Here is a 16467-nt window from a genome sequence, read left to right as displayed (position 1 = left end):
CTTGATGGGTCCAGACTCGGTGACTTGATGGATCCAGACTCGGTGACTTGATGGGTCCAGACTCGGTGACTTGATGGATCCAGACTCGGTGTCTTGATGGATCCAGACTCAGTGACTTGATGGATCCAGACTCGGTGACGTGAGGGGTCCAGACTCGGTGACTTGATGGATCCAGACTCGGTGACTTGATGGATCCAGACTCGTCGACTTGATGGATCCAGACTCGGTGACTTGATGGGTCCAGACTCTGTTACTTGATGGATCCGGACTCTGTTACTTGATGGATCCAGACTCGGTGTCTTGATGGATGCGAACTCGGTGTCTTGATGGATCCAGACTCGGTTACCTGATGGATCCAGACTCGTCGACTTGATGGATCCAGACTCGTCGACTTGATGGATCCAGACTCGGTGACTTGATGGATCCAGACTCGTCGACTTGATGGATCCAGACTCGGTGACTTGATGGATCCAGACTCGGTGTCTTGATGGATCCAGACTCGGTGACTTGATGGATCCAGACTCGGTGACGTGATGGGTCCAGACTCGGTGACTTGATGGATCCAGACTCGGTGACTTGATGGATCCAGACTCGTCGACTTGATGGATCCAGACTCGTCGACCTGATGGATCCACGTATATATTTTGAGGATGGGTCCATGGATTGCTTAAATCTCATGGAACAATCTCTCCCATCCCACCCGGAACAGCGCCGAGCACCTGCCGCCCACGTGGTCTTTTCGTCAGGTATTCGCAGCTGTTGTGTATTGGACTTTGCAGTGTTTAATATAAGTGTAAGTAAGATAACACGTCACAGGTGTTTTGGAAACAACAAATAGGGATAATATACCTTTCACACCACCATATATCCAGACTCGGTGACTTGATGGATCCAGACTCGGTGACTTGATGGATCCAGACTCGTCGACTTGATGGATCCAGACTCGTCGACCTGATGGATCCACGTATATATTTTGAGGATGGGTCCATGGATTGCTTAAATCTCATGGAACAATCTCTCCCCATCCCACCCGGAACAGCGCCGAGTAGACTCGTCGACTTGATGGGTCCAGACTCGGTGACTTGATGGATCCAGACTCTGTTACTTGATAGATCCAGACTCGGTGACTTGATGGATCCAGACTCGGTGACTTGATGGGTCCAGACTCTGTTACTTGATCGATCCAGACTCTGTTACTTGATGGATCCAGACTCGGTGTCTTGATGGATGCAGACTCGGTTACCTGATGGATCCAGACTCGGTGACTTGATGGATCCAGACTCTGTTACTTGATGGATGCAGACTCGGTGTCTTGATGGATCCAGACTCGGTTACCTGATGGATCCAGACTCGGTGACTTGATGGATCCAGACTCGGTGACTTGATGGATCCAGACTCGGTGACTTGATGGATCCAGACACGGTGTCTTGATGGATCCAGACTCTGTTACTTGATAGATCCAGACTCGGTGACTTGATGGATCCAGACTCGGTGACTTGATGGGTCCAGACTCTGTTACTTGATGGATCCAGACTCTGTTACTTGATGGATCCAGACTCGGTGTCTTGATGGATGCGAACTCGGTGTCTTGATGGATCCAGACTCGGTTACCTGATGGATCCAGACTCGGTGACTTGATGGATCCAGACTCGGTGACTTGATGGATCCAGACACGGTGTCTTGATGGATCCAGACTCTGTTACTTGATAGATCCAGACTCGGTGACTTGATGGATCCAGACTCGGTGACTTGATGGGTCCAGACTCTGTTACTTGATGGATCCGGACTCTGTTACTTGATGGATCCAGACTCGGTGTCTTGATGGATGCAGACTCGGTGTCTTGATGGATCCAGACACGGTGACTAGATGGATCCAGACTCGGTGACTTGATGGATCCAGACTCTGTTACTTGATGGATCCAGACTCTGTTACTTGATGGGTCCAGACTCTGTTACTTGATGGATCCAGACTCTGTTACTTGATGGGTCCAGACTCTGTTACTTGATGGATCCAGACTCTGTAACTTGATGGATCCAGACTCGTCGACTTGATGGATCCAGACTTGTCAACTTGATGGGTCCAGACTCGTCGACTTGATGGATCCAGACTCGTCGACTTGATTGATCCAGACTCGTCGACTTGATTGATCCAGACTCGGTGACTTGATGGATCCAGACTCGGTGACTTGATGGGTCCAGACTCGGTGGCCTCATGGATCAAGACTCGGTGGCCTCATGGATCAAGACTAGGTGGCCTCATGGATCAAGACTCGGTGACTTGATGTATGAGGTGGGGAGTCTCAGTGACTTGATGCATCAGTGGATCACGTGGTCAGACTCGGTGACGTCATTAGTCAGGTGGGCACTGACTGAAGGAGGGCGTGAATGCTCACTGCATGATGTAATTAGTGAAGTTTACTAACTTACTCTGTTAATTTCACTGTCCACTCATACACTAACCTTGATTTTACTAACCAGTTAGTAAATATTTGCTAATTAGACTGGTGGCCTGTCGTAGACAAGCACAATTTGCTAATTAGTAAGTAGATCACTGCCCATATTTCAAAGAATTTTCTCATTCGTGCAGACCCGGGCAGAGAATAGGTCTTCAGCAACCCATGCTTGCTGTAAGAAGCGACTATGCTTGTTGTAAGAGGCGACTAACGGGATCGGGGGTCAGGCCCGCTGACTTCATTAATGCATGTCAACGTATTCCAAATGCGTAGATCGATGCGCACGATATCAATCACTGGATTGTCTGGTCCAGACTCGATAATTTAGACTGCCGTCATGTTGCTGGAATATTGCTGAGTGCTGCGTTAAACATCAAACAAACAAACCAAATCAAAGAATCTTCTTCTCATAATTAACTTACTGCAATAGCATATTTACTAAGCTTGTAGTAAGTTTTAGTAAGCTTTAATTTAGAATCGTTTCTTTGTCATTTGGGGACTCGGCTCAGTTATTTAAGGGAATGGAGAGTAACTCGGACTTTCCCCTCTACATAGGACACACCTTCTCTCCACTGCTGCCTCGTGCAATCTACCAGGCAGGTTATTAAATTCGCTGTTCACGAACATTCTGGCCGCTGTTACTCATTAAGTTAGTAGAATTCACTATACTTTTTTCTCAGTGCTGTTTTTCTTCACAGTCATTAATATTCTAGCTACAATGTATGTCACTGTGGCCTGAAATATATAGTCTAGTCTGGGCCAGAAAACCACTATTTGAATATTGCTGACTGCGGCGTTAAACAACAAACAAATAAACAAACTTGCAGGCAGTTTGATAAACAATCTGAGTTTTCATTCAGTTTCATCTGTTGTTGTCTGTTCCGACATGCATGATGTTTCCGATATCCTGCTGAACAGTGGTCTATTCGAGAGCCGGGAGAGCGGGAGGTAGGTGGTTCAGTCCCCGGCCGCGTCATACATCATAACGTTAAAATATGGTACTTGTTGTCACCCTGCCTAGCGCTCGGCATTAGGGCATAAAACATAAACGGGGAATCCATGGTAAACTGCGGCATGGTATCTCAGTGGTCTAGTGCTATAAAATCCGGACTGCAATAAATTATAAGTAAAAAAATAATCCTTGTCTATGGAAAATGGCATTGCATGGATAAGTTCATTACGGAATAGGGATAAAGCTGCGACGTTAAACCACATAACGCCCCACCTCACTTCCTGCTGAACAGAAAACGTAGCGTGTTATAAAGGGTTTACAAATGTATTTATTCAGGAACTATGTTGATGAAATGCAGTAACAATGCCGGGAACATTGCTTCAACTTCAACTTTGCTTTAATGGCAGTGTTATACTACTAATACACCAGAATTTTCCCTTTTCAAACAATTTTCTGCCACTTTTCTGCTCACAATTGCCGTGGCTATTCTCGTCGAGTCACGTGTACTGCTAACTATTTATTAAACCCTGTACCCCATTATACCGCTATTCCTTGTAGCCGTGTTCTCACTCTACCGATATTACACGGAAGCTCACGAAGCACGCTAAAGCGAGGATAATAGGAGGGAACGACACCTCTCTGAACATTTGTGGTGGATGGACAAATCTCCATACTGCAAGGGTTGGTTTCAAAATGTATTACTGCTTTTCTGCTTAACAGCCCGGCTTTATATCAAACTGGGAGACCAACATGCTTATGATATAAAATATATGTAGAAATGAATGCAAAGTACACTGCAGTATAATATTGTCTCATATTGCATATTTGAAAATATATTGCACTGTGTATACGTCTTCCTATGCCATGTGGAACATGGTCTTGTTCACTAACTATCGCAGCTACTTTGTACTATATCTTAGATGAGCGCTATACAATATATACAATCTTAATTTACAAACACAATGTTGGTGTCAAAATGGCGTTTCCGTCGTCGAAGCCGCATTCACCAGTGACGAAGAATAGCCGTGTTCCATGATTCCTTACGATATTCGTATGATAAATGGACTTGGACAACCGTAATATGTATGTTTGTTATTTTACGACCTTGTAAGCAATATTCCAGCTATATGTCGGCTTCCTATAATTAATCGAGTCTGGGCTAGATAAACCAGTGACTGATCTTGTGAGCAACGGAGTATGAGAATCAACCAACCAATTCAGGGCTATAGAATAGCTGCGTATTGGCGTAAAATACCCCCATGTTGAATTCCCTGACCACTTGTTGTAAAATGGATCCTGCACCTTAGTCCACACGACCGGAACTACCGATAGGAATCTATCCAAACGTTTCCTTAGTTTCCAGAACATACGTTCAATAAGCAGGAATGCAATGTCTTTTACTGAAATCCATGAGGCGGTTGGGTAGCCAAGTGGTTAATGCGTTCGTTCGTCACGCCGAAGGCCCGGGTTCGATTGCCCACATGGGTGCAATGTGTGAAGCCCATCTCTGCTATCCCCCGCTGTTATATTGTTAAAAGAGGCGTAAAACCATACTCACTACTGATGCACAATAACACTTTTTAAACCAACAACACGTACACACTTAAAGTGCGTGTTAACACGTATCATACGAATACGATCGGCCCCATGGTGTTGCTTGTGTCTCCGTCCATATACCTAGGTGTATCCTCGTCGTGAGCGTACAGAGTCTGTTCAAAGTCATCAAGAATTTCGGCCAGCTCCGCAGTGTAACTTCTCATAGTTCCGACTGGAGTCGGAGTCTCGGAATAGTCCTGGTTAGGAGACCCTTTGCCTTCTTTAGTGTCCTCCAGCTCTTTGGAAAGATTGGACACCGTTGGAATTTTGTTGGGGAACATGAATGTTTGGGGAATGACCCCGTTAGATTCCCGGGGCGCCTTCGTCTTGACGAAATCTGGCAGATAGTGCCCTGGAGAATGGGTCAGTTCGGGCTCAGACTTCCAGGCTGTTTGACCCCTGAAATCTTTCGGCAGAGCTGGGCGGGGAGAAAGCACCCAGTTGCCGTCGAGACTCGTCTTGCTCGAGGAGCCATCTTTATGAAGTTTTTGCTCAAATGTCGAAGAGCTCAATGGTTCCCTGTGTAGGTCGGGTTGCGACAGAGATTTGGACTTCCTGCCGAAACTGAACCATCCTTTGGAAGGACTACTCTTCTGAGGCACACTCTTATTCTTGGACAGCCTCTTCCGTCTGGCGATGGCTGGGGGGACGTTGTCGGTGGAGGTGTCGTGGAAGCAGTTAAGGCTGCTCCCGCGGCGTTTGGAGACGCTTGCGATCTGAGCATCGATCTTCTTCGTTAGGGTGCTGTCTGATCTCACTTCGTCAAAGTCACTGGCGCCCCCCTTCTGGGACCTCGGAACGCTACCCCCCGAAACAGGACGACGTGGTGTACTAGCTCTGTTAAGTCTTTCCATCTTCTCCACAGTTAGCTGGAACATACACATATACAAGAGTAAATCGCACTGTCGCAACCAGAACTCCTTGCGATTTGTTTATTTAAACGTATGTAACATGGTTGACATTTTATGCTTCGAATAACGATCCATTGAAATCCTATTTGTTTGCACCCAACCTAAACAACACGTTTCCTTTTATAGAACACGATTGTGTGTATTAAAGAAGCGACAGATAAAATGTACATATACTGTCAATTACAACACCAAATCCAATGTTAGATGTTCAGGTTGTGCCCTGTATTGTGTTTCTGATTTCCCCTCGACAGTGAGTTGGGTTTAACGCCGATTTGAACAGTATTCTCACGGCGTGTCAGCTTAATATGGGAGGAACACCCAAAGACTTAGTGATGCAGGCCTCTGACGTTTAAAACTTTGGTGACGACTGGGCCACCCGTGCCATGCTGTCTTAAAGATGTAATAATATACACCCCCAATTCAATGTTGAACTCCAGAATGTGCTCAGTCTTATTAATGTATGTTTTTTTAATTTTCATAAAATTTCTCTAGAGGTATGAAAATATGGCCTTTTCACACGTTAATGCTATTTCTTATCTAAATGTTGTCACAAATCCAAGAAAGCGTCGAACAGAAAAGAAATACATTCAGTTATATGCCCACTTTCACAATTTTCATATCAATATTTCTCATTTTCACAGACATCTTGCAAGTTTAGGGGGCACGGAGATTGTTGTAAGTGATCTTTCTGTTGTATATTGATAATGTCATGCACGTTTACAATTAGGTTTGCAACAGACTCCGTCGTCTCAAATAAGAACCAAGACATTCTTGGAGGCTGCCAAGCAACGCTTACTCTGTAGTCGGCAGCGAATCTGGTCACCATGTCGAACACGTCGCGTGGCTCCATTTCATCCGTCTCCCCCAACATCGTGCACACTTCTTTATACTGCGACATCATCTTGGCGAAGTCCTCCCCCACCTGCACATGCGCATCTGGCGCCGCCGCCAAAAAATTGTGGACAACGTTAAGGACAAATGTGTACCGAAATTTTCATTTCACGCTCTAAGACAACGAATGTATATACCTTGTTTGCGGTAAGCATGTGATTAAAGGAAATTCGATTGGTTGGTTTGGTTGGTTTGTTGTTCAACGCCGCACTCAGCAATATTCCAGCTATATGATGGCAGTCTGTTAATAATCGAGTCTGAACCAGACAATCCAGTAATTAATATCCCGTTAGTCGCCTTTTACGACGAGCATAGTCGCCTTTTACGGCAAGTATGGGTTGCTGTAGACCTATAATTCTACCCCGGAATCTTCACGGGTCAAATTCGGTTGGTACATTTAGCACAGAATATTATACACCCTTCTCAAGTTTGCCAAATAAAATAGATAGATGAACAATACTATTCAAGATGGTTAATATATGAAGACTTACTAATTTCGAAGAGATATGAGATTGGTTCGATGCACAAATGAACATACTGGTATGTTGTGTGAACCGATGCTCATGAAGGCATCGCCTGTGACGTCATAGATCCATGACTCGAGATGTACCATTTGTCTTGTGCAGGACTAGCGCCTAATTTTGGAAACCATGTGTAGAATATCGTGATGAGTAAAAAGTAACTCTACGGTAACACTTGACTGATTGTTACTTTTGTCATTAAATGGTACACATCGGAAACATCTCTTTTCAACGTACATACTTCTCTATTAGTTTCTAGCACCGCCTCCGTGGTCTTGTGGTAGAGCGTCCGCCCGGAGAGCGGAAGGTCCAGGGTTCGATCCCGGGCCGCGTCATACAAAAAGACGTTAAAAGATTGTACTTGTTGTTACCCTGTCTGGCGCTCGGCATAAGGGGCTAAAACAAGGACTGGTCGGCTCGGAGTCAGTATACTGTGTCTGAGTGGGGTATTCATGTTAAACTGCGGCATGGTATCTCAGTGAGCTAGCACTATAAATCGGCATCAGTCCGGACTAGTACAAGCAGCCACACACACACATACACGTGCATGCACGTCGCTATATAAGTGCAATAATCTTGGACGCGACGTTAAACCCAATTTCACCTCACCTCACCTCTATTAGTTTCTATGGTTCGCCTTTCTTTTGGCGGTGAGTATATATGATATTGTATAGATTTACTGTACTGATCAGCCAGCGGCAGGAAGCTATCATATTTCCGCATGTTCTAGATGGCTGATCATCAGTAGAAAAGAACATGTTACCTAATTAACATTTTTATCAACTAATGCAACCTCCGAGTGATTGTAAAATGGGCTGAAATTAAGGTTCCAACATTTTTAGTTTGTGGTGAATCTGTTTGAGTGAGTGAGTTTGGTTCAACGCCGCCCTGAACAGTATTTCAGTTATATCACGGGGTGTCAGTTTAATGTGGGAGGAAAACCCGAAGTGATACAGGTCTCAGACGTTTACCATATAGGTAAAAACCCACGAGAGCGGGTATGGTGCTGACAAAACTAGAAACATAATCGGGGCGAACCGAGATTCGAACCCACGATCACAGGTTTCTGGCGTGTCCAAGGGACGCAACTCTACAAATTGCAGCATCTTGGACGACTGGGCTCCCGGTACCCCTTCCGTTAAAGGAGAGATGTTCTATAGCGCAGCTGCTTAGCTAGAGCCAATCTGCATATCCTTATGATGGCTGGTAGTTTTGCAAGTTATTGTTTTGTTTTGTTATTGTTCTCACTTTTCGGACTCATGGGCTTTTGGGGTTCATTTAAAGCATGAGTATGGGTTACAACACCAGATTCCCACGGATAATTAGATAGGGTTGTCACAGTCGTGTTGACAGGACGTATGATTGTAACAAGCACAACCAAAGCAACCGCATTTCTCAACCAAATTCCGTACAAAGGATATTTTGAGTGTGTCAACATCCGGGTACTGCAGAGCCTCCATGTTGAGAATCTTGACGCCATTCTTGAGGTAGTCTAGCTGTTTCTCCATCACTCGTATCGACACTGAAACACCAGCAGAGCTTTGAGGTCCCAATACTTAGGACTCACCACCTTTCATTAAACACCCTCAATAGTTTGTATGCCCTTTCTAACTACTGATATAAACGTTTAACAGTATGAATAATAGCGTTCATCGTTCAGCGTCCACCACGTGACTCACCTGTGGAAGGTAGGTCGGCGTCCAGTTCGTGGTACCAGTCTCGGACTTCTGGGTAATGGGCGCTTACTTCCGTTACCAGGTAGTCTAATACTGTCTGCGTGTTGTCATTAGAGCTCACGTGACTCCGAGAAAGCTGAAACAGACAAGATCCTTTGACCCTTGAACGGATACCTTCACATCAATTTCAGCAATCTAACATAACATAAGACCCATAGTACAGATAAAGTCATGTGACTCACAAATTTACAGAATATGTAAGGTGTGACTGCTTAAGTATTACAATAACCACCTGTAACATTCAATATACATCAATATGTGTAGTAATCCCCATATCAAAGATCATCTCATCATGATAAGAGTTTAACATGCTTACCATGTCCTGACCAACAAAAATGTTGATTGGTTCATATGCTGACAAATATTTACTTCTTATCTGTGAGTACAGATGACAATTGAATAAGTTTTGCATATCATGGAACGATAAAATTATCCCTATCTAAAGTGGAGTAGTATATACGTAGCGTTTATACTCCAGATTTGGAAACTGTAAGAGATAAGGACCTTTTCTGGCACAATTAAGTTGGCGAAAACGTTTAATACTGTTACAAATTTAATGAAGTGCCTGAAGCACATTTTATGAAATTATTTCTTATTTTTGATCCTCAAGAAGAACAGAATTGATGTTTCAATGCCGGAAAATTCCCGAGTTTCAAACAATCTGAGACTAAATAACGTGGTCAAAGATGCACTTTCTCTAAACTGCAGTTACCTACATAGCCGAAGAGTATGAACTTGGGGCATTGACTTGTCAACGTTAACAAAATGTAGTATACATTATCTCTTAAAACATGGAAGCTATAATATCAACACATTAAGTCACACCTCACACTTGATGTTATTTAAATACACAGTGCTGAGTGCGATTGATATGATCCCTGTTTAATGACTTTTGATATTCAAAAAAACAAACAACATTTTCCCCAAATGAGAAAGTTGTCAGAGCCCCACCTCGCCGTTTAACCTCAGTTAATTCAGAGAACCCTATCCTCCACACTCACCGATTCCAAGGATGATATTTTGAAACCCCTCTCGGACTCCCTGTTCAATCCGTTCATGCGAGTGCCAAATTCTAGAATAATCTGAACAAAGCAAGCAGGTGCACTATAACGGTTTCATTCCTTGAACACGCTGGTGAAATATAGGAAATGAGTGAGTGAGTGAGTGAGTTAAAATTGAACGTTGCATCGGCATTATGTCAGCCATATAGCAACTAAAGGAAATGAAGATGAAGAATGAAGACAAAGAATGAAGATTAAGTCATAACGACGACACAAAATGTACCCCCGAGCAAAAGAAAGTACAGTAAATTGCGGTTATAACGAACTCAAAGGGACCACTAATTTAGTGCGTTATAATCGTAGTTCGTCATAAGCATACACAAAGCATGTAAACAGCAAATGGCCTGAGCCAAAAGACCAGTTCGTTACATGTCAGTTTTTTATAAGCGTGTTCTTTATAAGCGTAGTTTACTGTATACAATTGAAAATTAGATCTAACCCAAACATTACAAACAAACACAACAATTATACCCGTATCAAATACCATCATTGAATAACCATTTCTTGTTTGTTTCATTTTAGCCACAATCAAACATGGGTGTATATTTTCGTTTTCCTTTCGAAAAAGAACCTATCTGAAATAATATTTCGCCAATCAATCTCATGTACGGCTGGATGGTAGCCTAATGGTTATAGCAGCCCGTCAACACACGATGAGCGGGTTCGATGCCCAATGTGCGTACAATGTCCATTATCATTGTCCCTCCGCCTTGGTACTGCCGGAATACTGATCAGCACTGCCTAGAAGTATTCGCTTACATTTAATTTGTTTGTTTGTTGTTTAGCGCAGTACTCAACAATATTCCAGCTATATGACGGCGGTTTGCAAATGATCGAGTCTGGACCAGGCATTCCAATGGTTGACATCATGAGCATCGATCTATGTAATTGGGGTACGATGACATGCATCAACCAAGTCAGCAAGTCGGATCACCCGATCCCGTTAGTCGCCTCTTACGACAACCATGGGTTGCTGAAGATCATTTCTAACCCGGATGTTCACGGGATAACTTACAATTGAGGTTCAGTATGTATATAAAGATGAAATGCACCGTGAAGTGAGTCGGAAACGTGATTACATTGAACGTGTCACAACAATGTGATTAGAAGTTCTGTGGTGTTGTTAGTGATATGCTGGTGCTTGTGCAAAGTGAGCACAGTTTCAATTATTCTGAAAATGTTAAACGTCTCCAACTGACACCAGAATGGGTTGTGTTTATTTGTGAGTGTGAAATGCAATACCTCAAATAACTGTTTCATTTTCGGATTTCGCAGCATACTTTCGGTTGCTCGGTTAACCTGGCTGATTTTCTGAAACAGCAAAATATTTTTCACACCATAAATACGAGATAACCCATTTAACAAGACGCTTCAAATAACCTGTTTTATACAACAACCGGATATAACAAGTATTCACACCATCACGTGACATTGCGGGGCTTTAAGAAACAATATACATATGTCATATTCATGTTTAACCTTCATTTTACACCATGACATTAACATTGCTGGTAAGCTGCTCAGACAAACCAGATTACTGATGATTAGAACAACTGATCTATTCAAATTATATAGGAAATGGTACTCTTAAATGTCTGAAAAAATATATCGCCACTTATCAAAGGGAACATTTTCAGTACCAGGAAAATGTGAATAGTTTATAGTGTAAACAATCACGGCACAAGTCAGTTGCAAACACTGTAGTAATTCTATGTTTCTACTGCAGTAATATACCACTCAACATTTGATAGGGAACGGGATGGTACTGATTGGAGATGTCTAACCCATAGCTATATCTTAGGCATATATTTTAGAAGCTGGAGTATCAATGGAGATTGATTTAGAATCCATACGTCAACAGTCTTCATTGCCCATATCATTCGACATGGCCATGGAAATAACCCTCTCAAGTACCACTCGTTGCCATGAGCGACTCGCCCTGAGTCTGGACTATCACGAGTATCCCTATCACACATTGAGTGGTATGAGTGTTGTCAATGGCGTACTGTTCTCAGCTCCTTGAGTCGGGTGTTGTAATGGTTCATGAATCCGATCAGCTTCAGTCGGTCCTCACACTCGCTAATGCTCTGCAACTGGTTGAGAGAAAGGGATGCAAGTCAATACCATCTCCACCATACCCCGTTAGGGGACACATGTCTAAGTTTCCCCTACTGGGAATCAGATATGTTCATGTTCCAGGACATTGACTGATTATAAAATAAAAAATACCGAATATTTCTTTTCAATTTCATCACAATTAATAGATGAATGTACTATAAAAAGTCGATAAAATCATGGAAATGTCCTAATGCTATGTGTCATCACTGCCCTAAATCCAAATACCCCTACCTCATTCTTGTTATAACGAAGGTTTAGGAAACACATCACCTCAAAGCATTCCGTTCATTGTGGACACATTATCTGCATGCGTCATTTTAAAAGAAAAGAAGAGTATTTGTGAAGATTTGTTCACCCCAGCGATGGTAGGACCTGCGTCAGTTACGGGAGAATCATCACTCACCTTCTTAGACAGGTTCAAGAAGCCTCCAATGTGATGGGGGTTGTGGCTGTTTGTCGTCGATATGTCTGTGTCCTGCTTAGAAAGAGTTACATGACCCTTCGCTTTAACACTTGTAGTCTATTCACAAAGAATTTTGCATTTTTAGATGGTTTTAAGAATAATTGAATAATTCAATATGCAGACATTGCGGTAATACCGGGAAAGAATATTTACCCAGTGCCCCATACATGTCGTAAGAGACGACTTAAAGTGAGGATCCTGTGGTTATAATGTGTGACCTGGCTATTTGACCGTTGTTCATGCTGTCAACCACTGGTATGTCCGACACAGACACCGCCTTGATATAGCTGAGATATTGCTGATTGCGGCGTAAACGGTATTTATTCATTTACTTACTAACTACAATCAGTGGGATTATTACTTTGTCACCCATTTGGATAATTATTTCAAATGGACTGTCTTTTCTCACAAAGCGAAATGGGTTAGAGGTCGCTTAATTACAAAGGGAAATAGCCCCATCAACTACAGCAATAAAGGGCGGTCGGGTAGCCTAGTGGTTAAAGCGTTCGCTCATCACGCCGAAGACCCGGGTTCGATTCCCGACATGGGTACAATGTGTGAAGCCCATTTCTGGTGACCCCAGCCGTGATATTGCTGGAATATTGCTAAAAGCGGCGTAAAACCAAACTCACTCACTCACTCACTCACAGCAATAAAATCGGTAAAGTTATATGTTGTACATATGTCAGAACTACTCACGTGATTATTTATATTCAGCAGCCTGAGCAACACATCCGGGGCATCACCAGTCAGGCACGTGATGTCATACGTCATGATGTAATGTCGGATGTCGGGGAATGTATAACTCATGTTGGGGACGTCTAAATCGAAAAACAAAACAAAACAAATTAATACAAACGTAAAATTTTCTGTGGCATAGTTCTGTTTTTTGGAACAGATGCACTCATCTAATGACGAGTCATTTAACCTCTGAGAGTAAACTTTAGTCTGTACCGTTTGAACAGTGAACGTTGTGGGCGGATCTACCATTTTACAAAATGACGACCTGTAATCTGAAAACTTGTAGAGTAGGTAATAAAGGTTGTAATTTAAATTTACAAAAGCAGGTTTGTGGTTCTGCCAATTAAAATCTGATATTGACTACCTTGGTATATCTTAGCCTCTTCGCCTCTCTGCTGTGCCATGCTGGTCAGCCTGTGGCCGATCTGGCTCAAGTTGTACCGTTCTTCAGCCCAGTGCTCAACCTGTGGCCATGCACGAGATGGTGTCATGTTAGCAGAACCATTTGGTTCGACAACAGAAAGTGACGCAACTTAATTAAGAAATAAACGACGAGTGGGAGTTGTTTATCCAAGTCCCTCATTGTTTATTCCCCCTGCAGTGTTTTATTGTACGACAAACAACTCCCACTCGTCGTTTATTTCTTATATAAGATGTGTACAATTTGTACAGCTTCTTTAAAGATGATGATGAAATGTACACACTTTAAAACTATTTACCCGTATTTAAATAATGATGATTCACTCAATAGAATCCGACCTCGGCAGTGTCGGACAAGTCCATTTTATGCACAGGTGGGTACTTCCCACATATTCTCCCAACCTCACGTCCATTATCTGTACCTTTTCTCCCAATACCGATATCGCTCTCTATCGCGGTGAATGTGCTAGTTTAACAACACGTTAATTGAAATCTTACACGTAATGTATCATAAGTTAATTGTAGTTTAATGACGGCTTTATTCAACTCACTCCAATGCCACCATTGAACGTTGAAACATTAAGAATGTAATGAACAATTCGGGTTAAGAGGTGAGGTGGTGAGGTGAAATGGGGTTTAACGTCGCGTCCAAGATTATTGCACTTATATAGCGACGTGCATGCACGTGTATGTCGGGTTAAGATGAACATATAAGTTTATGAAGGAAGCCATGAAGATAGGGTTACATTAGGTCTTCAGCAACCCATGCTTGTTGTGAGAGGCGACCAAAGGGATCGGGTAGTCAGGCTCGCTGACTTAGTTGATGCATGTCATCATATCCCAAATGCGTAGATTGTTGGACACGGTGCCATTCAGTGGTTTGCTTGACTCAATATGTTTGCAAATAGTCGTAATATATCTGGTATATTGGTGAGTGGCGTGTTGAATGTTCCGCCTACCTCTTGTGCGACCCCGTTCACGGTGTATGTGATTGTGACGTCATCACGTAGCAGTCCATTCACCTGACTCAAATTTGGAACTGATTTGCCTGAAAACATCAAAAGTATCACTGAAAGATCACAGAGTGAGATATAATCATTCTACGAACGATTTGCAAGAGGTACACACTGGTGCAATCTCAGAAGAAATGGTCGACATGATTGGACAGTAGGTTACCGAAATCCCATATGTAACAAACGTTAGTGATCCATTGATGTGTTATTTAACCTCCATAACTAACGTGTTTATGAATATGGTTGTATAAATGTTTTAATAACCTTGTGATGGTATTAGCCGTCAACGATTCCGTCAAAGATTTAATGACGTTGTGATGTTATGAGCCGTCAACGAGTCCATCAAACATTTAATAATGTTGTGATGTTATGGGCGGCCGGCGATTCGATCAAACATTTAATAATGTTGTGATGTTATTAGCCGTGAACGAGTCCATCAAACATTTAATAATGTTGTGATGTTATGAGCCGTCGGCGATTCCATCAAACATTTAATAATGTTGTGATGTTATTAGCCGTCAACGAGTCCATCAAACATTTAATAATATTGTGATGTTATGAGCGGTCGGCGATTCCATCAAACATTTAATAATGTTGTGATGTTATTAGCCGTGAACGAGTCCATCAAACATTTAATAATGTTGTGATGTTATGAGCCGTCGGCGATTCCATCAAACATTTAATAATGTTGTGATGTTATGAGCCGTCGGCGATTCCATCAAACATTTAATTTAAACATTGTTTGAACGCTGAGGATCCAATTAGGCGTAAACAATTCATGATTGTTTCCTGTAGTTTAAGGGTTTAATGTAGCAATTAGTTATTGAAGGTTTCATACAACTGGGCCGAGAGCGTCATCGATTTCTTACTTGCAAGATGATCTGTTCTTGTATCCTTCCGCGGATTGACCTGCGGTTGACCATGCACTACAGCATAGTTGACCTGACCATCGGCTCGGTCGTATCTCCTGTCACGTGAAGCCCGGAAGTCAAACTGGGAAAGAGAAAGAACAGTAAGAGTACAATTGTGTACTGCCTTATAGGCCATGATTACTACCTGTAGAGCGGTGATAGTATAAGTGACAGTAGTTGTAGTTCCTGTACTGACACAGTGATTAATTCAATTTTAATAAACCAGTTCTAATGGTAGCTGCCGATTTCTCCAGTCAATCAACCACACGGTCGGGATTTTCATCACTTTCATCAATTACGATAAAGTCGATCAACATCGATATTCTACAAGAATGGAATAGCCATGCTTATGAATGCATCTTTACTGTTAGTAAAACAAAGCTTTTTTTAAAAGTTGAAATACCCAATGGACTCAAGTTCGCTTTTCTTGTCTCTGAAACATGGACACTGTCCAATGTCCTTTATTCGAATACAAATATTGATCATCTTTGTCAGTTTTCAATTTTTGACGGTCTATAACAGTGTCTATGTGTTTTATGATACTCCCAATACTGATATGATGAACTCCCATACTCTAATCTAGGCTTACTATAGTCGTAGCCCTAAAATCGATTTGTGCATGTGGGCACTGTTGTGGTTTTGGTCTGTAGTAAACATTGCTACCAAACTGTAGCAGGCCG

The 16467-nt window shown here is 42.5% G+C and overlaps 1 protein-coding gene across 5 annotated transcripts in view; it reads right to left on the bottom strand.

The window, feature by feature from the left end:
• Nucleotides 1-3715: 3715 nt before the first annotated feature.
• LOC124151235 (disheveled-associated activator of morphogenesis 1-A-like) overlaps nt 3716-16467 on the bottom strand; it is a 46731-nt gene continuing 33979 nt past the window's right edge. For 3 of the 5 annotated variants that reach the window (XM_046523613.2, XM_046523616.2, XM_046523615.2), the window contains exons 11-22: nt 15746-15869; nt 14823-14911; nt 13808-13907; nt 13402-13523; nt 12643-12717; nt 12128-12214; nt 11364-11432; nt 10062-10142; nt 9004-9136; nt 8746-8846; nt 6709-6870; nt 3716-5870 (exon numbers count right to left, since the gene is read on the bottom strand). In XM_046523613.2, the coding sequence (XP_046379569.2) occupies nt 5031-5870; nt 6709-6870; nt 8746-8846; nt 9004-9136; nt 10062-10142; nt 11364-11432; nt 12128-12214; nt 12643-12717; nt 13402-13523; nt 13808-13907; nt 14823-14911; nt 15746-15869 (1983 nt within the window). In that variant the 3' untranslated portion in view covers nt 3716-5030. The remainder of the gene's footprint in view (nt 5871-6708; nt 6871-8745; nt 8847-9003; nt 9137-10061; nt 10143-11363; nt 11433-12127; nt 12215-12642; nt 12718-13401; nt 13524-13807; nt 13908-14822; nt 14912-15745; nt 15870-16467) is intronic. The other 2 variants (XM_046523614.2, XM_046523617.2) reach the window with 2 other exon arrangements.

This window comes from Haliotis rufescens, unplaced genomic scaffold (genome assembly GCF_023055435.1).
Source record: "Haliotis rufescens isolate VD_foot unplaced genomic scaffold, xgHalRufe1.0.p SCAF_11, whole genome shotgun sequence".
Classification (NCBI taxonomy): domain Eukaryota; kingdom Metazoa; phylum Mollusca; class Gastropoda; order Lepetellida; family Haliotidae; genus Haliotis; species Haliotis rufescens.
The sequence above is the reverse complement of the archived record's forward strand: the minus strand, read 5'-3'. Positions and strand labels throughout refer to the sequence as shown.